The 23,570-nt window shown below is 42.4% G+C and overlaps 1 protein-coding gene across 5 annotated transcripts in view; it reads right to left on the bottom strand.

The window, feature by feature from the left end:
- Positions 1–3,716: 3,716 nt before the first annotated feature.
- Positions 3,717–23,570, bottom strand: part of syt7a (synaptotagmin VIIa) — a 90,551-nt gene continuing 70,697 nt past the window's right edge. For all 5 annotated transcript variants that reach the window (XM_081712347.1, XM_081712346.1, XM_081712348.1 and 2 more), the window contains 6 exons: positions 16,011–16,122; positions 15,362–15,626; positions 14,710–14,879; positions 14,253–14,367; positions 13,394–13,593; positions 3,717–12,994 (listed from right to left, as the gene is read on the bottom strand). In XM_081712347.1, coding sequence (XP_081568473.1) covers positions 12,890–12,994; positions 13,394–13,593; positions 14,253–14,367; positions 14,710–14,879; positions 15,362–15,626; positions 16,011–16,122 — 967 coding nt within the window. In that variant the 3' untranslated portion in view covers positions 3,717–12,889. The remainder of the gene's footprint in view (positions 12,995–13,393; positions 13,594–14,252; positions 14,368–14,709; positions 14,880–15,361; positions 15,627–16,010; positions 16,123–23,570) is intronic.

The following is a 23,570-nucleotide window of genomic DNA, read 5'->3' as shown; positions in this document are numbered from 1 at the left end:
AATGCAAAAAAAATAAATTAAATAAAAAAAATTAAAAAAAAAAATACTAAATTGAAGATTATGATATCTTGTATAATTCCTTCTGGATTCCTTTGGGGAACTGTCCTGTAGAAAGGCATGTGATTCCTATGTAGTTCTAATTCTTTACTTGCAAATAACTTCAAATGAAAGCTAGCAATTTGCACTTTAAACTCAGTCATTATTTGTTATATTGAATAGCCGATACAGTTTAGCATGATTTCCCCCTATTGGGCAGGCTGTTTGCACACATGGATCTTATTGGTAAACCTTCTAGATTAAGCATATGCTAGCATGTCCTGTTAACACTAGGATTACTTACATTTTTCAGTCCGGAGGACATGACCCTTCCTTTTTGCCAACCATTAGTGGGCCATCAGCCAATTTTTGTTATGTAAATGCGAGACAGAAGTATTCAGGCTAGAGCCGTGTTCTGCCTTTATAAAACAGCCTTATACTTCCCGCGTATGACTGAATGTCCAGTGTGTCATTACTGTGGCCATGATCCCTCCTTTTTGCTGTTAACTCTCCACTCACACATTAATCCACTGTCACCTTCACTGCCACAGCATCTCCTGTTCTCGCCCTCTCAAGCAAGCAGAACAGCTCCCTCCTGCCAGGCAACCTGTCACCATCTCGCGGCCAGCACGCTCCGCGATATCGAGCGGCGCGTGCCGGCTTGGCTGCCCTTGCGGACCGCACTATTAGTGAATGTGCTCAAGCGGTGCAGTGACGAAACCGATCGTAACACTAACACAACCTCCAGAACTCCACAAAAGTAAACACACACAAACTGTGCACTACACTTTTGGCTATCGAAGGAAGTGGAGCTGACATGAGAAGGTCTGAGATGTGCTGGGATACACTAAGGTACAGGAAGGCTATCGATCCATGCAGAGGCAGTAAGATTTCTATGAAAGGGTGTAAATGCAGTTAGGTGTACTCCCCAAGTTAAACCTGCAATCTAAGGCTCACCAAATTTGTTAAGATTCCTCATATATTTTGTCTTCTATCTGATCTACTGCACCCTCCATACATTCTTATTGATACCTTCAAAGCTTCTAGTTTGCATGATTAACAGAGCAGACATTCTGTCTGGACCCAATTGATGGTTATATGTGTAACTAGAGAAGGAGGTATTTTATTCAGTTTGACAATAGTTAAAGAAGCTTGATTACTATTATTATGTATTTTAGCAAAGGAGTGTTAAGCCTAAATCAGCAAGCTCCCATCATGCATACCACTATGTAAGGGAAAAAAATCAGGAAAACAATAAACCTTGTAAATATGATAGATTGCTACTTTAAGTGCAAAATCATTGTATTTAGTAGTTGTAGGCCCCACAAATGAAGTGTTGACTGTTCAGTTTGTGAAAATGTGGCTATAATGTATAACAACTTTTTATTGTCTGCCAAGTAATACAGCATGATTATTGTGTTTCTACATGTTTAATAGAAGGTGTCACATATCTTTATTTTTCTGCTGGAATAAGAAATATTGTATTGAGATTTGGTTGACATTAATTAAAGGTGAAAATAGGTTCTAAGCACACTCCCTGTAGCTGTCTTTTCTTAGCTGCTGTGCGCTGTTTCCCAAATGGCTTAGCCCAGTGTTCCTCATTCCAGCAGCTAACAATGCCCCTCCTGGGACCAAGAAGCCCACTAGGTGCCTCAGAACGGTTTCCAAAAGTACAGCCATTTGAGACTGCCCTATCTGCAAATGAGGTCAAGCAAATGAACTCCAGACTTCAGTTCAGGAACTACAATACCCATGAGATACTTCTTTATAGTTTACACAGTATGTTGGAAAGCAGGAGACATAGCAGGGTTTGCACTGGTTTGGAAAACAACCTTAGAGTTAACATTCTGTTGGGTTCATATCAATCTTTTTTTCTCTTTTGTGCATGTGAGCTCAGGTTTGGGAGCAGACCTGTCAATCAATCATCCTCTGTTTGTTTGGCTCATAACCAGTCCAAGGCAGTAAAGCTGCTATTATGTTGTCATATCTACTTCCTGCTCTCTCTGTCTATCCTGCTTTCTCCTTTCCTCATCTTTTATTAGCTATTCTTCCTCCTCTCCAGTTTTCCTCTTTTCCACCACTGTGAATTTCACAGTAGCTTTATATCATATTTGTGTCTGTTCCTCCTGTTAACTCTGCACTGCTAGTTTCTGTATCTCACTGCATCATTGATATGATCATCCACGTTCTTCACCCACACTGAACTTGCTTTGCTCAGTGTTAACTTTTTTTTTCTCATGTTTCTTTTCATTGTTTCTTTACCCTTGCCATGTCTGCTCTTTCTCTGGCATTTTCTCTCCTCCCTATCTAAAGGCTTACTGGTAGACAAATCCTGTGTGTGTGTGTGTTCGAGTAAGTGAGTGTGTGCGGGCTTGTGTGTTTGCATCTGGACTGTTGTCCACAGTCGTTTTATTTAACTTTTTCACAAGGAATAGCACAGCAAAGGATGGAACATTCTCTTCCTTTCTTCCATGTTGTAGGGAGGGAGAGAGGTCACTGGTCTCAGATGCCTCCCTGCTCCATGTGTCTGGCAGTGGTAAAGAAGAGGCCATGTCTCACTGTTCCTCTCCTGAGCCTAAGGGCCCTAACTTCTGCAGATGAAATCTGGATAACAGGCAGAGAAACGAAGAGAAAAAAACTGGGGAGCAGATAAGAAGGAATACTATACTGCTAGAGAGAGCTGGGGGGGGGGGGGGGGTTGAGGATAAAGGTGTGCATGGAGTGTGTTTAATAATAGTGCTCTGTGATGTAAGCAGGAGCTCCCGTCGTGCTGGGTGGGATTGGCCGTCTGCTGTGGTTCAGGAAAGGACAACGGATCAGTCCCTGTCTGCAGGAGCCTGGCACAATGTGTTTGTGTGTGTGTGTGTGTGTGTGTGTGTGTGTGTGTGTGTCTGTGTGTGCCTTTGAATACAATTGACTCTTCTTCTCTGCTGTTTTTTCCCCTGCATAGGTGGTTAATATTGACTGCATATTATAGCTTGGGTTTGTTTTCTGCTGTTAGGACAGCTCTCACCTGGACAGGTACAGGACCTGATGTTCAGTAATTTTCTATTTTAACATATTTGTGCATTGGCATGCACACACACACACACACACACACACACACATACACACACACATACACACACACACACACACACACACACACACACATACACACACACACACAGACACACACACCCCTACATGCACAAACACAAATTGCAGCTAATGAACTGTTTGTTTTCACAGAAAATTTGCTATACTCATATACACAGAGGCAGTGCTACACTGTAACAAATGAATATGCCATGCTGAAATGAATAACACGCTCACTTTTAATATTGGCTGAGCATGACCAATTGGTTCAAATGCATTACTCTGCAGAGTGATATAGGGCATTGCATTAGCACTACGTTGGTTTGCAAATGTTTGATTACTGTGGTTTATTTAAAGAAAAACAATAAAATCAATAAACTCTGTGATTTAAAATTGTGGTCATTAAGAATCTTAAATGAATAAGCCTGTTATGTTTACTTTTGCAATAACAGACATGTTTGGTGCTGCACACATGTCAGAGAGAGTGGGACAGCACATAGTTTTGTGATACAACTATAGCCAAGAAGATACAATCAATTACTTATCAACCAATAATCAATCAATAACCAAATAGTGTATAAAACACACCATAACTGCAGATGTACAAATTATTATTGTTTTATTTTATTTTTAACTTAGAACATAGTAAGAGCTCAGCTCCATAGTTCCACCCACCCCACACACCCAAACACACAGAGGCGTGGAGGCAGACAGAAAAACATATCAATCAATTAATTCACAGTCCGCTCGGCCAAAAAAAACAGGAGAGGCAGAAAAAAAAAAACGGGAACGCATAACCTTAGAATATCTGGGCAGAGCTGACAGACACCTCAGTCTCCCCACACTAGCCACACCCAACCACATGACAGAAATGTGAGTGTTATGGATGCTAGCATAGTGATTGTTCATAGTAGCAAGACATGAGTGGAGTTATGTCAGGATTTTGTAGCATTATGGGATAATTTCCTCAACAACATTTTCAACCTTTAAATCTTTAAAGATTCCTTTAATAGTTTTCAACAAATGTTTTAAGATTTGAGATGTTTGGCTGGGTGTGGAGCGGTGTAAGAGTACTGCAGTGTATGGACTGTATCAACCCAGAACTAAACTTACATTCTTGTAAAGACACACGTGCACACACACACACACACACACACACACACACACACACACACACACACGTACAAACTCAACCATATAACAGAAATACACATAGCCCTATGCATGGAATGGAATGTTTTCAGAAGTCTTTTGGATTAGAATATGAGGGAGTTATTTTAACATTGGCTTTTATACCCCATGCTTCCAGTGTAAAGCCAAGGGGGTTTTGAGCAACACTGTTGTGCCATTAGTTCTTTCATCATGTCTTCCACAGCACCAATGCCTAAGGTGCTTCTTTTACACAGCATGACTGGAAGTCACATGTTTAACACAGGACAAATTTGACAAAAAGTGACTGGTCACTGCACTTTCATTTGATTGGGTATTCACAATGAGATCATATGTATGAAGAAAAGAAGACAGCAGAAAAAGGAGGTGGCAGAGATTGTGAGCACTGGCCTCACTACAGAAATGCTTCATCCACATTTAGACACGTACACAAAACACACATACAGTAATGTTCATCAGGGAAGCAAACTAGAGGGCCATACATGAGCTTCTGCACCATGCACTAGAAAACACGTTAAAGACACGATAACTCACGCACACATGCACTCACACAGATACACACTCCCACTGTTCCTCTCAGCGTTCCCATGCACTCCCCTGGGTGCCTGAACCTCGCTGTGTTCATCAAACAAACAAACAACAATCAACCCATACAAAGTATTAAACAATAAACAACACAGACCCTTCAATGTCACCCAGTAATTTATAAAACAAATGATGACAATGAAAGGAAAGCCAGAATGGAAAAAGGAACTGCGTCACTGTGAGCTTCTGCACAAAGCATGACCTCAGTATCTGGCTTTAGAATGCTTCTACACAGCTGACTGGTTTACTCTACCATTTATATATACTGGGTGCCCTTGGCAGGCAGCTAAAATCTATACAGTACTCTCAGTACTCTCTTTTCATATATTTATAATTTTTTTACACTATACAAGTTGGCAAAAATACAGAAATCCATGAAATCAGATTGTACACATCACATCCAAGTGCTGAGCACTCTTCATGGGAGCCGAGAAGTGGTTGTGAGAAGCTGAGAGAGGGCCTAAGAGGAGAAGATAGGCTCTTACCCATCTACTTCCCAAGCAAACCATCACAATACATTCCATCACTGCGCTGTTGAACCACTGACTTCATGATACATTCCATCACTGCGCTGTTGAACCACTGACTTCATGATACATTCCATCACTGCGCTGTTGAACCACTGACTTCATGATACATTCCATCACTGCGCTGTTGAACCACTGACTTCATGATACATTCCATCACTGCGCTGTTGAACGACTGACTTCATGGTACATTCTTTCACTGCGCTGTTGAACCACTGGCTTCATGATACATTCTATCACTGCATTGTTGAACCACTGACTTCAGGATATATTCTATTACTGCATTGTTGAACCACTGACTTCATGATATATTCTATTACTGTACTGTTGAACCACTGACTTCTTATTTGGTTCTTTGCTCAGAAATAACCTTCTACTGGTCTTATTAGACTTGTCATATGACTGGTTTTGTTAAACTGGCCATGTAAGTTTAAACACAAAACTTCAAAAGCAACTTTACCGCTTCTATGAAGAATGCAATTAAACTTACATAACACACTTCTTAACTGCCATACAAAAGTTCTGAAATAACAGATAGTTTTTCCCAGCATGGCTGTTTTTTTTTCTTTTTCTGGAAGAACAGCAGAGCAGGTGCTGATTGTAATGTGGGCTTGTAACGTGGGGGTACAGTTTGGATTGGAATGGTTTGGGTGATTGAGAGAGTGAATAATTCTCAGAGGGTGTAGTCTTTAACAGTCCCTATGACTCAGGCCACGGTAGCGATGCTGCAGACGGCAGCTCTGTATGTACCAAGAAAACTTGAGAACTAGAACAGAGGAAGAGAGACGGAACTTGAATGAAGAGAAGAAAAAGTTTCAGGCACAGATGCACAAGGGGGTGGGCGGGTTGGAAGGATGACATAGGTCGTCCTGGCCAATCACACTGGGAAACAGCATATGGAGAACAGAGAGGGGTATGTCCTATACGCACTGAACAAAATGTGACAGTGTGTGTGTCTGTGTGTGTATGTGTGGGGTAGAAGAGGACAAAGATTTCTCCTTCTGTCATTCTGGCTATTCTAACAACACTCCCAACAACAATCAACCTTCATCATCAGTTTTTTGGAACATATCTTGTTTCAGTAAGTGTGTGTGTGTGTGTGTGGGGGGGGGGGGGGGGGGGGGGGGTTGCATGCTTGAGTGTCTGGGTACAATTTCCCCACTTCCACACAGTACCTTACAAAGTTACAAAGTTTTGGCTTTAATGCTTTTGCTTATATAGATGGATTATGGGTAATTTAAGGCTGTGTATGGTATGATGGAAACTCAGGGACAGATAGGTAGGGCATCTCTTTCTCTCTGTCTCTGTTTCACTTGGAATTTCTCTCTCTCTCTTTATGTCCCTGCTCACTTGTTCCCACAACCTTTCCTCCAATGAAAAGTGGACATAAAATGCCCTTGTTCAAGAAGGGCATATCATCATAATTATCATCTTCTTTATCAGCAGGTATCAGTAATATTTTTTATCTTCATCGTTACAAGTGGCAAATGAAAACATCCTTGTACAGCCGTATTTTTCTTCAACTGTTGGCAACAATTCATCAGTTATTTACAGAAAAAAGATTTGCAAAACATAGGAGTCGGAGCTTTATTGTTACCCCTTTTTCTCCATATTTCAAGAAACAAACTCAGTATAAGAACACCTACTGCAGAACACACACGAACAGTTATACACAGACCAACAGTCAAATGTGAACAGAAAAAGAACAGCTATTATTACTCTTATTGTAATCATTTATGTTCAGCCAGACTCCTGTGCACAGGAAGCCTGAATGGGAGTGGTCGCAGCAGTCCCATGGCCTACAGTTTAATCAGCTAAAGAGGAGAGCAGATGGAAGCTGGGACTAGAATGACAGACACTAACACAGACACAGAGAGAGAGAGAGAGAAAGGGAGAGTCGAGCAGGAGTGCTTGAGCGCCTCGAGGGTTTCCATCACCTGAAGCAGCACGCCGGTCTGGCCAGCTGCCTCAGTGACACACTCGGCCACGTTCAGCTCCTAGTGCGGGGTTAAACTCCACTCTATTAGCCCTGCTCCCCATCGCAGCTGGGCAGCAGGGGATTACATCCCCAGGGGGCATGCCCTGGCCAACGGGGCGGGGCTCGGATATGCACTATCTGCTGCAAAATAAGGAAAACCACAAGGTGCTGTTTGTATCTGATGTTGGTGTGATCTGGTCTGAGCACCCGGGCCCTGGGGGGGGGGGAGATCCACTGCAAAACAGCCCAGACTGGAGCTTCACACAGTATTCAGCAAAGCCCACCAGAAAGAGCCCTGACATTTACAGCTAATAAAACTCAAATTATTAGGACAGTGCAGGCAGAGTTCAAGTGAGAGAGAGAGAGAAAGCCAGGGAGCAAGACTCTGAATAAACACATGGGCTCAGGACAGGCTGGGGAATTATCCCGTTATTCCGGCTCGGCTGCTTCAAGCTCCGTGCTCTCCCTCTCTCGTCATGCCTCTGTTTGATGCTAAATTTCCGTTGACAGCTGATAAGACAACTCCTACCTACTGTTTACTGGAGCAGCTAACCCATGAACCTGCCATATGCAGTTCACTGGAAAGTGGGGAGTGACTTCTGTCATTTTATTTCTCTCATCCTCTTTCTCTCCATCTTCTATTCATCTCATCAGATCTGGGCTCCGGTGCTTTCTTTCACTCCAGGCATGTTGCTTCTGCTTTTAGAGATCCATATTTCCAGGAGTAGTGCTGATATGGTGACTGGCCTTCTGAGAATGCACATTTTTAATACAATATTGGTGTGCGTGTGTGTGTACGCTATGTTTAGCTTAGACTGCCACCCCACTGTCGACCCTGAGGCCAAACATGGGGAGAGACTCTAACTAGACCATAATGCATTATGACATCTCAGACACTTATTGTCACAACAACACACACACACACACACACACACACACACAGAGGACTTCTGTTCAACATAATCAAGAAGCCAACCTTATAATGCAAACTGTCACTCAAAAAGACATGCCCATACCTATACATCTGCATAAACAAACCCTCTATCAGTTCTGTCATACTTTGCATTAGTACTACCGGAGCCTCAGTAGATCTTTAGTACAGATACCTGTAGAAGTCCTAGCAGTAATAGTAAGCAGATCTGGGCAGTTCAGTCCAATATAGGCAGTGTAACCAGTTGTCTCACTCTCTCTCTCACACACACACAGGCAGTGTTAAACTAGCTTAAACACATGCACACAATGTTTAACCATCTTACACAATACACACTGGCAGTATTTAACTAGTTTAAACACATACACACATGCATGTGCACACGCACACACCCTCTCGAGGCAGTGTTTAATGGTTTGAGCAGCTGTCCTGCTCACACAGAGGCAGTTTTTAATCGTTGGAGCAGCTGTCCTTAGCCAGGTATAATGGAGAAAGAACGAGATGAGATTAGATGTTATATTAGATCGGCAGTAATCCACACGGACTCCACACAGCTCTGCATCAGCCACTTTCTGCTGACAGTGAAAACAGAACAGAGCACGGTAACACTGGACAAGACACAGAGTGAACTTTACTCTCAGATGATTTTATTAACGCTAATATGGAAAAGGTTCCAGTGTTTCCAAGAAGCGGGGCATTTATTCATTCACTAACTTCATGAAACAAATCAGAACTGGGTGAGTCAGGGAGCATACTGATAATCAATGTCAAGCAATCAGATGTCTTCCACGGCCAGGAACTTCCATTCACTGTAAATGGCAGTAATGGCAGACTGATTTGAGTTTGAGAACACTGAATCACTGGACAGCAGCATAAACTCTAGAGGGATGCACTAGCTGCCAATGCAAGCAGACCATAGGGACCTGGTTCCATGTATACACAAAGAAAACCACGCACATGCACACGTACGGCCCCGACACCACTAGACATATCCACACAGTTATCTGATTATCTAAAAATACAATCTATATACACAGCATAATTCTAGAGGTAACACAATGTCACAACAAATATATTAATTCTGGTCCTTAAACATTAGGCGGGTTTGTGCGTTTACCACTATACCATTACTGTACATACACAAGATAAAAAATACAGATGTACAGAACTAACCCATACTGAACTACAGACCTGATCAAATGAACCACTTAATTCTTATTGATCTTCCCCCAGAAGCCAATTTTCTGCTGTCTCCTCAAGCTCCCTTAAGGTAGGAATGGGGTTGATTTCCAGTCTGCTGCCGCAGTGTTATAAAAACCTTTGGTCTGTCATGCTTCTGAAAGTAGTTCTGATGCTGAGTAGCTTGGCTCTTGTTCTATGACTCTGAGTGCCCTGTGATAGGGCTGTAGTATCCAGATAAATAACATGGTGAAGGCTTCTATGATAGTCAGCGTTCATTCAGGGTTTGCAGGCTGAGCTAGAGGACCACACTCACAGGCCTGCCCTGGCCCTCTCTGGTCTTTAGCATCTCACTCATAGCAACCAGTGCAAGAGCACCCTAACACTTAGCCAGTATCCTTGATGTCCTCATTTATACTTACTGCACTCCTTGCTGTTGTGTCCACGTGAGGACTTTGTTCTACGACTCTCAGACTGGAACCGCAATCAGCTCTACGACTCTCCCAGGTTAAAAACTACTGCAGCTCACAACGCAGTTGAAGCTCAGTTCCCTGATTGACACCTGACGAAGACTTGTAAAAGCAATGCTGGCAACTTTCTGACTTTGTCTTTGAATCCAAATAATCTGCGCTTCTGTTTCAGCACTGACATGTGGATGACGGCCGTGTGTTTTACTGCTACCTGAGCTCAGGCTGGAAGCCATGTGGCTGACCTCACTCACCACATCAAGGGAAATTGCAGCTGGCAGGCCCCATGCTCCCTATGTACACACAGAGACAACTCTTGTTGGTTGATATTGTAATTGCGTGCACACACATACACACACACATACACACACACACACACACACACACACACACACACACACAACCTAAGTATAGAGGTGCAGCCTTACTGAATGAATAGAATGCATGATTGAAACATTTATCTGAAAGGCCTCCACTGTGGACTGATAAGTCAAAATGGGATTTCATTATTGCACCTGACCTGCAGCTTCAATTAAATGAAGGCTGTGTGTAAAAGGTCTGCACTTCCTCCATGCCCTGGAGCTCCAGCTTGAGACCTGATCCTGATAGAGGAGAGAGAGACTACTGTTTTCACTGCTCCCATAATCCCACTGCACCAGAACCCCTGCCCTCTTGCGACCTCATAGCAACAGTCCTTTCCACAGCACCGTATCCACACGCACGCACACAAATACACAAAATGTATGTCTACATAATATGACTTGTAAGATCTTGCTAGAGGTAACAGGTTCAATTGTGCACATGTGAGTATGGCAATGTTGTACTTTTAATCTCCTACTAACACTGGTTTTCTCTGGTTGAATCAACCATCTAATGAATCTAACCAGGAAAGACCAAACAGTCCATATCTACCTGCTAAAGAGAACTGCCTTCTCCAGAGAGCCCCACTCGAATAAGATGTAGTAACACTTTTAGTGCAGAATCTCCTGAGCACACCTACACTCTTGCACCACACAGAGACAGGGTTTGGGGTTCCCCAGGTACATAACAGTTGAATTGCTAGGAAAGAGTGAAATCTTACAGAACTAAATATGGGGAAAAAGAATGAGAGAAAGAGAGAGAGAGATCTTATCAATCTGTCCTGTCCAGCCCAGCCTCCATGCATTGCTGCATCCACCTTGAGCTACCTCTCCCTTAAAATACAAAACATGTTATTGTTATAACAATTATTATTATATTCATCTTCATTATTACACTGCCAAAAAGTGTAGGTTAACCACAATTCCCTATATCCTCTCTGCCATAGAGAGAGAGAGAGATAGAGAGAGAGCGTGCAAGAGAGAGAGAGAGAGAGAGAGAGAGAGAGAGAACAGAGGATAACCATGCACTTGGTTTTTTCATATCAGAGATCACACACCCACACACCCACACACACACTTAAGTATAGGCAGTTTTAGGGGAAGTCTTTATCTTACGGATTCCTGCAGAGACATGTTCCCATCAGTGACAGGGAAGAGAAGCTGGAGCAGAGCTGCTCTGCAGAAACCCTGCCACCCGTAGCACTCTGGGTCCCCATGCCCCGCCCTCAGTATGCTGGGCTCTTTTGCCCCGCCCACAGCGCAGTTCAACAAACTCACTTTGCACTTCTACAGCAAGTTTGGAAGAACATTTTGATTGGTTTCTTCAAATGTCTGTTTTTTTATGGAAAAAAATGACATCAACCTTTTTGTATTTTTTTTTTTCCCTTTCTGAATGATGTCTCTTATCCGAAGGTTCCGAAGGAGCCGGATCAGTCGACCTTGGATGGTAGTGGCTTCTCCTTCATCCAAGTTGGCTTTGGAGTTCAGTAAGATAAATAATATTTCTTTTGGAGCTACAACACGTCAACCAAGTCACACGGACAACAAAGTATCCCACAAAAAGATGGGAAATCTCACTACTGTGCTAGAGCAGGAGAGGGTACACAGAGATCAAAAGCAAGAGGGAGGGAGAGTTCACTTTCTTTTAGAGGAACAGAGAGGGAGGAGGGGCAAAGAGGAGCAGAGACAAGAAATCAGAGAATGATGCAATAAAGACGGAAATGGGATGAAACAACAAAGACGTGGATATTGGCTGACAGCATAAAAGAATAGCAATGATGGCTGAAGCTCATCTGAAGGTCCACCATGCCCCTTTGTGGATTAAAGAATATGGCCTGTAGATCTTTCCATTCATAATAAAGGAGCTCCTATGAGCCTCCAGCTGACCTCACCTTAAGTTAATTAAATAGTGATACTCCACCCACAAGGAGCATGAGAGGAAAGGAGAGAGGAGCACAGAAAGTGAGGGAGAAGGAGAGAAGATAGGAAATCAGGGATGTGGAATGGAAGCAGGAACAAGGGATGTCTGACCTCAAGAACAAGGACATCTTTTATATAGGTCAGGGGGTGAGAATGGACAGAGAAAAAGGTACATTAAGAAACATTGGTAACATATTACATTAAAGTTTGCATATTGGCTCTTCTTAAATGGCTTCGTTTAATTCATTTAACTGTATCAATAGGTATACTGACCAGTCAAGAATTGTTATTTGCTTATAGTTACAAAAGGTCAGCTAACTTAACTGAAGGCTTATGTTCACCTCATATGCAGAGCTTAACAAAACATGTTACCAAAATTACAGCACACACCCAAAAAGAGTTGGATGAGGAAAAATAACCAAACAGAAAAAAAGAGGAAGAAAGAGACAGGAACTAGGAAGAGAAAAGGAAAAGACAAGGGCTCATAAAAGATAGAAGCAAAAGGTCAGCGGTAAAAGGTTACAGGAGGGGACGGCTAAAAGTACCCGTGTTTTGCAGCCTGGCAACAATTCAGTCTTGTGCATAAGGAGGGTGCTGGAGCTCAAGGGTGAAAGGCTGAGGTTATGGGGTGGGGGAGGAGCAGGCTGAGGTGGGTGTGACTAGGCTTTGAGGGCGTGCCACTGGGCCACATTGGTGCGGGGCCTGCTCAGCATGTCCTTCCAGTGCTTCACTTCTGCTGGGCCACTCTTCCATGACAGATAAATCTAATACAGGAGTGCACACACACACACACACACACACACACACACACACATACACACACACACACACAAATACGCACCAACACATGCATGCATACACGCACACACACATATACCCATACACCCACACACACACACACACACATTAGAATTTAGCAAAAACTTTGCTTAGATACTAATATTCTTTTTTCTTGCTGATCCTACCTAATTTATTGTCCTTGACTGAACAAATGAATATCAATGAATGACCTACTTTTCGTTTCTATAGCAACAAATATATTCTTGGTCCATGGCTATTTTGCACCATAGGTGTTTAAACTTAAGAAAATCACTGCAATCAATAACTAGGATATTTTGGGGTGAGCATTTGTTTACAGCAAGAATGTGTGTATGTGGGTTCACCTTGCCGATGACATCATTGCGGCTCAGCCGGTCCTTGTCCATGACGGTGATGATTATGGTGGTCTCTCGGAGCACATGTGCGGGAACGTCGAAGGGGAAAGACTCGTTAAAGACAGGGTTCAAACAGCGTTTAATGGTCACCGTCTTCTTCTTCTCTACACGCTTGTCTTTGTGCATGAGCCACACCTTTACATAGGGGTCTGCAGCCAATCAGAGAGGGGAGAGACAGTTATGCAAATGCAAAACAACAACAACAACAAAAACCACTCCAGATGGTTAATGACTACAATCCGTCATTCGGAGGGGCATGGGTTTGTCAGCCCTAACCTTCTACTACAGTAAGGCAACCTGCTCCAATAAATCCATTCTAATGCTAAAGCCCACATCCACGTCCTCTTCTTTTCTGCTGTCCTACTTTGCAATCAGCAATGAGTGAGAGGGGAAGAGCTGTAAAAGCAGGAGTAAAAGCCAGAACATTTTAGCTTGGTGAAAGTGGGACATTGGTCTGTGCTGGAGTCAGAGTGAGTAATCACAGGAGAGGAGAGGAGAAGACCAGTGGGAAACGACTGTGCATAGATCTGTAAATAAGACTAGAGATCACTTTTTAGTTTATGATGAGGTTAGGAGAATGGGGTCGAGATAAAAGACAGATGGAGATCTCAACAGAGCATAAGACATATACATAAAGCAAAATATAGCTTGCACTATAGCACTGAAATAGAAAAAAAAAAAAAAAAAAAAAAAAAAAAATATATATATATATATATATATATATATATATATATATATATATATATATATATATATATATATAAAATAAGTGTCTGTCTGTTACTTTTTTGTATATATATCTGCATACCTGAAGTGCCTCCAATGTCCATGGCTTTAAGGTTGCGTCCTTTGATAATATTGACAGTGATGATGTTAGCAGTAGGATTATAACACAGAGAAACAAGCAGGTCTCCTCGACTGCCCTACATGTCAGACACACAAAAATATTAATAACAATTAATAATCAATCACATACACACCAGCATGTCGTCACAATGCCTGTTTCATAGAACTGATGCCACACACCAAAAGAACCTGTACATGCTTTTATTTCACTGTTATTTCACTCTATTTTCCTTAAGTAACATCTACAATATTTAATCACTAGTAAAGCCAAATGCAAAACTAGAACAAAAAATCAGAATAATGGTCATGTATTAGGGAAAGCGCGTGTGGCACACGTACAAGGAAAGCACGTGAGGCACATGTACATGGAAAGCGCGTGAGTTGCGTGTCTAAGGAAAGCACAGTGCTAGGCCACTCACACTGCCGTCACTGCATGGTTTCAGGTCCTTCCACGTGGGCTGGTTCTGGCCCAGCTCCACTTTGTTCAGCGGGATGGACACCTCTCCTATGGGGTCGTTCCTGCTGAAGCGGTCATAGTCCAGCACCTGCATGTAGAGCGTGCGCTCTCTCACCTTCTCGTAAGGGAAGCCTGTCCATGGAGAGGAAGAAAAAACATCAACACGAGCACCGCGGGCACTCTGAGAGCTAGCACATTGCTTGGTCAGTAGGAGTTTCAGCCAAGTAAAATGGACACAGTCACTGAGAGAAGACACTAATGGCAGTTAAACCTAGTGAATGAGCTAGCTCAAACAGATAAGTAGAGATGCAGTCACACACAGTTAAAAGCTGTCCTGTGTGAATATATAACTTTGATAGCAATATTCGGCCTGGTATATCAGGTATACCATCAACAAGTCCAGGATACCTGCAAAGCAATGTACAATTCTTAACGGTGTTCAGGTGACTTCAAATGATGTTTCAAGTTGTATTTAACACGTCCACAGTTGTTTAGCCATCTGTGTGACTTATAAGTATATATGAACATCCACCATGAATGAGTCCGATACTGTTGTCTCTCTGTAATACTATACTGGACTGTGTCTAGAACTCAAACTTTAAGCACAGACGAACCTTCAAACAGGAAGGTCTCATTCCAGTGAGGATTAAGGTTCTTCCTCTTAACTTTGGTCTCTAGTTTGTGCTTTTTGTCAGGCAACAGGTATATTTTTACAAATGGGTCGGAGGTTCCGGAGAAGTCTTTAGCAGGCAGGTCTTGGCCTTTCATGATTTTGACAGTAAGAGTGGAGTCCTGGAAACTGTATCCCACACTGAATTGGATCTTGCCCAGCTTCTCACTGATCGGACCTTCGTGGTCTTCATCCGAACCAGGAGACAACTAATCAGTGGGAATCACAGACACACACACACACATACACTCCTTTGCGTAATCACAGAAGTGCAGTAAACAGTAATTAAGTCAGTTAGGGAGAAGTGCTTTGAGGAAATGTACAATTAAGTTGGATCTAAAGTAGGCCGACTCCACAGTTGTTCTGAATTTGAAGAACAGTAATAGTTTCTGTAACTCTGCTATGAATCAGTTTTTCCAGCAGACAAACAAACGCCCACAGACACACACATCCACACCTCGACTAAGGTGCCCTGCCAGTGTGGTAGATAAGAGGCTCTGGCTGTAGCTGAATAAACCTCAGACATCAGAGGCATGACTCAGCATGAGAATCCCGGAGACTGTCGTGAGACACACACACTCAAAAAGTCTTACCATCACCATGTCGCCAGTGAGAGAGTTAGCGAGGTCAGACACAGAGGAGTGTCCATCAGCGTCTGGGGGATGACCCTTTGGGCTGTTTCCGGGCTTATTGCCTACAGTCCTACTGTAGAGAGAATGACAGAGACAGAGAATGAGTCTCCACAGTGTGGCAATCATCTCTTAGTGCGAGGAGCCCCATTTACCCCACCCGCAGGACTAAGGTTCTCGCTCATGAAACAAACCCAACAGTCCAGATTCTATATCCTGCCTGGCGCAAACACAAATTTCAGAAAATGATATGACCTTTGGTGTTTTTTTCCCTCTGAAAAGCACACACAAATCTGAACATAAGCAAATGATGGAAATCTGAATTGTCAAGATGCTCTGCAAAAATATACAATAATAGAAATAATTACAAATCAGCAAATGAATAAGTAATGTCAGATTTATGCTGTAACAGAGCAAAAACAAATCCACAAATGCAACAAACTTTTTAAAAAAAACACCAAGTTATAGCAAGCACAAGATATAGCAAGCTTTTAGTTACTTTAGTTACTTTTATTTACCACAGACAACCATTAAAAGACAAACATGACTGAATTCTAAAAAAGCAATTAACAATGAGCCAAAATATCTTACCGCAAGCACATATTTCAAAAACCAACCACACACCAGCAAATATATACATTAAAGACTTTACATTTAAATGTGGGCTTTTTGTGGAGCAGTGAATGTACGAAAAAGAAACCTGACAAAATTCACACAGACATTAGTAGACAGAAAACTATGAAAAGATGAGACCTGTCAAACAGTAATATTTTAATCTTTGAATCTTTCCCAGCAAGTAGATCTTCTGACATGATTATAGAGAGGTCTGTTTCTTGGGGGTGGGGAATTGCTGAAGGTAGAAATTACAGTGGTGTCTTAAAGAACTAGTGAACAGAGCCAAATCCTGCAGAAAACTAACCAGCACAAGTGCAGAGAGAAAGAGAGAGAGAGAGAGAGAGAGAGAGAGAGAGAGAGAGAGAGAGAGAGAGAGAGAGAGAGAGAGAGAGAGAGAGAGATCGATCACATTGCACCTTATGAATGAGATGCAAGAAGTTGACTGACTGGTCAAGGAACAGTAAGAGACTATGATAATGAGCCGTTAAACACCGACAGAAACAAAGAGAGAGGTGGACTGATCAAAGAAATAGGACAAGCAGTGAAGACGCTAAGACAAAAACACCACAACAAATAAACAAAACAAAAAACTGTAGTTGACTTAGACAGCAACCGCAAGAAGGAGACAGGATAAGAGAGACACAGTTCTCTATGTCACAGAGGAGAGGCAGCATATTATCAGCATGACTACAGACTGAGGCTACAGAGTCCAACAAAACCATGAGAGAGACACTAACTACATCAGCACTGAGTTACCAGAGGAGAGGAGCAGAGCTGTAATAGAGGGGGAGAGAGTGAGAGAGAACAAGAAAGCAAGAGAGAGCGCAAGAGAAGCCTGGAAACAAGAAACACTTAATCTGGTCAGTCAGATAAAAAAAACAAAGGAAGAAAAACAGTGGAAAAAAAAAAAGAACTAGCATACAAGGCTAAGCAGAAAGTATGCTGGAAAAGGAGCAGAAGGAGAGAGAAATAGGATACATCTGAGATTAGTTCAATAAAGAAAAGAGACCAGCAGGAGGCTTTTTTGAGACTAGAGAAGGCTGGAAGGTGAGAAAGAAAGAGAGAGAAAGCAAGAGGGAAATTTAAATGGAAAGAAAGAAGGAAAGAAACAAAGACACCGTAAACAAGTCGAACACGGCAAAGGCATAGAACAGGAGCAGACAGACAGACGAGGGTGGGGCAAAGCAGTCTGGGACGGCATGCGTCTTTAGAATGGTGGGGAGAGGAGGAAAAGGGAGAGAAATAAGAAATCTAGACCTTAGAATTGATCAACTGAACTTGCAGCTATTGTATCTGTCAAGTATTAAAAGCGTGTTAATTTGCATGTTAAACCACACCAGGTAGACCCCAACAGTCTAAAGCGTGGGAGGGCCCAAGTTCCCACTCAGGCCAGTTCAGTTCCACGGGGGTGCTAGGAACACAAGCGGCTTGTTCTGGTATTGACTGGTTTTACAGCCAAAACCTGTGAGCTGTCTGTCTGTCAACATATTTTAGACACCAACATGGAAGTTGAAGGTTGAAAATATTCTCTCAATATTGCTTTTTACTTTTCCTTATTTTGTCTAAATTCACTCACTGAATGAATGGCAGAAGTACTGTTGAAGACATACAGACATAACCAGCAGGTATTAAATACAGAAAGAAAGCAAGCATAGCAAGACAACACACACAGAGACAAACATTTAAACTGAAGAACAAACAGTCTACAGACTGTCAGAAAGGTACAGCACTCAGACAGACAAGGCAGGACCCCCCAGTTGTGAAAAACCTGATTAGAGCATGATTTGTGAGGGAGTGAAGGGTTTGCAATGTGAGGAAGTTAAAAGACAAGATCTCTTTTTCTTTTCAGTCCCTCACACCCTGTGGTTTGCCTTCACTCCTTCCTGCTCACAGAAATGCACCGAGTGCCACACGATGTGCTGGGACTGAAGCTGATCTGAAAGTACAGGCTGCTGTTCTTGATGAAGGGGAAAAGGAACTGCTGAGGCTTTAAGATCAAGCGATGGCACTGTGCTTGGGGCACGGCGCACACCGCTTACACGCAGAGAACTGCTTGGAACTGGAAACCTTCAACTATACTGGCCCATGTTTGCTTGGGAAGTGTAGTTCTGGGCAAAATTTATAAAATGCTTCAAAACAATGGTGAAACTAATGATGAGAACAGATAGATAGATAGATAGATAGATAGATAGATAGATAGATAGATAGATAGATAGATAGATAGATAGATAGATAGATAGATAGATGACATAAAATCATGAACCATGACTGATGGATTCCAAAAGAAAGTCAAACTGTTGTTCTAAATGCAATACTACACTAAGAAGAGGCTCAGTGACCTTATGAAATGTCTCTGCAAAAGTAGCCAACTGTTTCTACAGTTTAGCCCTTAATTACTCACAGAATCAGCCTAATTTCCAGCTGCAGCTGAACTAATGAGCTGGTGGAGCAGGCAGGGACACGACCAACCACCAGCAGGGGGCAGAATTAATCCAAATTCTTCAAAACACTTCCGTTCATCCCATCACTCCCACCGTGAAAGTGGGCTGTTGGCATAGCAACCAGAGGGTGGAGTGTGTGTGAGCGTGTGCGTGAGAGAGTGTGTCTATAGAGAAGGTTTGAGAGCAAAAGGGTGGGGGTGGGGGCAGCAAACAGACAGTTACAGTGCAAACACAGCACACGAGGAAAGGATATATGACAGGTACAGGTGAGAGCCTCGGAACCACACACACATGGATACAGTAACACACATTCAGAGGCAGGCGGGTGGGCCCTTTTGTGGTTCACCGTGACCTGTTATACTATCCTGCTGTTACCTGCCCGGGGGGCTGCGTGTGGCACCCCCTCACCCAAGCACCCGAGGGGAAAGGAAGGAGAACAGCCTCGGCTCCAGGGCTGGAGAGAGACGCGAGAGACACAGCTACCTTTCCCACCCTCCATCCCTCCACCCTTCCCACCCTCCATCCCTAATCCCTCCATCCCCATCCCTCCATCCCACCACCCTTCCCACCCTCCATCCCCATCCCTCTATCCCTCCACCCTTCCCACCCTCCATCCCCATCCCTCTATCCCTCCACCCTTCCCACCCTCCATCCCTAATCCCTCTATCCCTCCACCCTTCCCACCCTCCATCCCTTTATAAGTTCCCTTAATTCCTTCATCACTCCCTTCGTTTGCGCTGTACAGATCCCCATAACAAAGTAGCCTCAATAATACAATGCAATCATACGTACATACACACAAACACACACATAGAAAATCACTTATGTTTTTTTCTTACAGATATATCATATCCCCTCCCATTGAACAGACTCATGCATGCACACACACATACACACACGTACGCAGAGCAAACAAATAAAATAATAAATTGGAAAGCTAGAACTACTATCATTCAGACAAAATCCCAGGACCCAGTTTTAATCACATACATCTTCTGTGTGCAGGGTGTGTCTGAACTAGCAGACCACAGCCAAGAACCATCAGAGGGGAGAGAACACATGAGAGGCTATTACATAACCAGCCCACTCCAGAAAGCCTGTGTGAGAGCTGTATGTGGATGTATTAGTATGACTGAGAGAGTACAACAAGACATGAAAACACATCAAAAGCTACACATTATGTCCTTCTCTTTCACTCCAGAATTTTGCAGTGTCTCTTTAAAAACATTATTAAAACAATTAAAAGAGATCGGTGAAGAATAGATATAAGATGTGTTGGAGGAAAGTGGAAACCTGAGCCCCAGAGAGGAAGAGAGTAAAAGAGACAGATAAAGAGAGAGAGACAGTCAAAAAGAGGCCAAGTGTCCTATAAAATTAAATAGCCCTTTTCTTCAAAGGCACCAGCAGAACACCTGTTTAAATGGCCAGTGAACCACAGCCAGCCATTCTGGACCTTTGTGTGTGCGTGTGTGTGTGCACATGCACGTACATGTTTGTGGGTGCAAGTATGTTTCTGTGTGTATGGATGTATGTCTGTGTGTGTGTGTGTGTGTGTGTGTGTGTGTGTGTGTGTATGTGGGTTGTGTGTGCATGTGTGTGTTTGCATGGGTGGGTGTGTGTGTGCATGTGTGTGTGTGTGTGTGTGTGTGTGTGTGTGTGTGTGTGTGTGTGTGTACGCTCGAGGGTTTATTTGTGAAAAAACAGTGAGGGTGTCCTTAGTTCCAAATTAAGAACTGCGACAAATACCCACTTGTGGATATCCTAGCATGACTAGGAGAGAAGGACTGAAGGAGCCAAGCTCAGTTAAACCCAAGCGGGAGAGGAAGAGTGAGAGAACGTCATCAACAAGTTGCTTCACACAATTGACACTAGAGTGTTCTACCTAAAGACCAATCAAATCAAAACAATTAGAATCAACCACATTATATCAAAAATATATCTCACATATAGAACACAAACTCAAATGCAACAAAATACAGTGCTGTCTAGCCCTAAAAACAGAACACTGTGGCAGTCCACTGTAATAAAGTGCAATCTGGCCTTAAAAACATGCAGTTATTCTTTCAAATTTTGTTGATTCTGCTGATATTTAAGTATTCAATTTGATAAAGTACAAGACCCATTAAGAACAGTGTTTCTATACTAGACTCTGTGAGTGTCATTTAAAATATGATGGAAACCACTCACTACTTCAGTCATACCACTGATTTAATACTGACATCTGACATTGCTATAGAAAACGTAGTTAGCAGCCCCAGGGCTGTGGCTATTGTCAATCATTAACTTATCTCGTACAAACTGCAGCTTCACCATAATATATTTCCTTTAACTCTTTACTGCACCAAGCTTTCTACCACACCACCCACAGCAAGTGGCTTTATTGAAAATCTCCCAGATTTATCAACCTTCAGATCCCACAGAACTGGATCAAGTGACTGTAACACTTAAAGTCTACTTTGTACCACTCAAAAAGACAAGATCTGGAGAAAAAAAACATGCCTCATGGTATAATTCCCATACGAAACATTTTGAAAGATGGAACATAGGTGCCAACTAAACTAAACTAAAGCTACATTTCTTCACAACTGCACTGAAGGTTTGCCAAATATAGCAGGGATGTTACTGCAACTCAGCATTTCTTTATGTTCTGACAAACAACAAAAATATTTCAAGGTTTTTATTCAGAGCAGATTCTAAACCAACATGGAACAGCTACAGAAGTGTAGTGTCCTGGTCCCATCACCCCACCCCATGTGCGTTTTGGTTTGGTTTGGTTCCTGGTTACACCCTTTACTGTCTACAGGTGTTCCTTGTTGATATATAATTGCCTTGTGTATTTAAAGCCGGTTGTCAATTATTGTGCCTGGTGTTTGTGTCTTGCAGTCTAAGTGGTTTGCCCTGCTTCCTGTTTTGGCATTCAGTCTTAGCCTGTTTTGTTTGTCTTTGGTTTGGGTCACGTATTCCAGTTTTGTTTCCTAGTCTGCCTGTTCTGGATTTTTGAACTCAGACCATAATAAGACCACCGATTGTGAATTTCGCTCATCTCCAGACTTGTGTTCTGCCTCTCCTTTACCATTACACATCAATTCCAATAGTCCACAGCATCTTAGCATACAGACTCTGGATCCAACCTCAGCTAATCCGACACCCATCATAACAAAGGCACATATTCAAATCAATACAAGGAGCTACATCAGCAGGGCAGCTGGAATTTCTTACAACAATCCAGCAGACTGAATTTTTCTTACGGAATGCTCCCCTTCCCACTGGTCACGTGGTATGGCCTGCTGTGTGCCACGTGAGAGTTCATCGGCATTTGTAACCACGTCCATGTTTGCACACACATGCACATGGTTTATTGTGTAATGTCTGTATGTATTTAAACTGCTGTGGTAGTATGCATCATTGTTGGTTTTTGTTCCTGAGTCTGTCCTTGATTATGTTCTAGTTAGTGATGCACCTTATGTTCGTAAGCTATGTAAGAAGTTGTCTGTGTTCACTTTACCTGTTTCATGTGATTGCCAATGTGTTAGCTATTCGTGTGTGTTTAATAAACGTCTGTCTATGTCAAGGGAGACTGTGTGTCATACTCCTCACCCTGCGGCACTCGGGGTGTTACAATCTTGCTGATTTTAAAATGGGTGTGTACTATTTTGGATGCAAATGTATTTATTTAAGGAGATACAATTGGTAATCATACTGTTAACATTACTAATTGTTTCTCTAAGCATTAGATATATACCTAAAATGTTTAAATATGCAGTTGTAAAACCTATGATAAAAAAACTAAGTTCTCTAATTATAGGTTAGTCTCAGCCTCCCCGTTATCTCTAAGAGCTTAGAAATTGTTGTAGCTCAGCAACCAAGCTCACATTTGCATAGGACAAAAACACATTAAATATTTCAGACAGGCTTTAGACTGAGAATAGTACCCAGACAGTGCTAGTTAAATGTAGTAAGTGATCCATTACTGCCCTCCTACCAGAACCACATCTCTTATTGTGCTATTTTGACACATTTCACTTAAGCTTCAAAATGCTATTTGACACATTTCATTTCAATACAGTAAGTTAGGGGAATGTCCAGTTCCTGGTTCAGATCTGACTGACTACTATCAATTTGAAAATGTAAATGGTGAGCTTTCTGTGCATACAAACTAATTTGGTGGCCCACAAGGCTGTGTCTTGGTCTACAGTATTGATTTTCATGGCTTTTTAGTTGCATCTAGTGTAGCTGTGAAAAACCTTGGTGTCAGTATTGACTAATATCTAACTGAATGCAAGATAGTGTTACCAGAACTTCTTGCATCTAAGAAACTGCATGTGATGCAAAGACACAAGTGCTTTTAACACCTGAAGGTTGGATTACTGTAGTGCTTTATCACCTGAAGGTTGGATTACTGTAGTGCTTTATCACCTGAAGGTTGGATTACTGTAGTGTTTTATCACCTGAAGGTTGGATTACTGTA

The sequence above is a fragment of the Electrophorus electricus genome, chromosome 4 (genome assembly GCF_041902795.1).
Source record: "Electrophorus electricus isolate QZ-2024a chromosome 4, ASM4190279v1, whole genome shotgun sequence".
In the NCBI taxonomy this organism is placed as follows: Eukaryota; Metazoa; Chordata; class Actinopteri; order Gymnotiformes; family Gymnotidae; genus Electrophorus; species Electrophorus electricus.
Note: the sequence above shows the minus strand (reverse complement) of the source record. Positions and strands in the feature narration are given on the sequence as shown.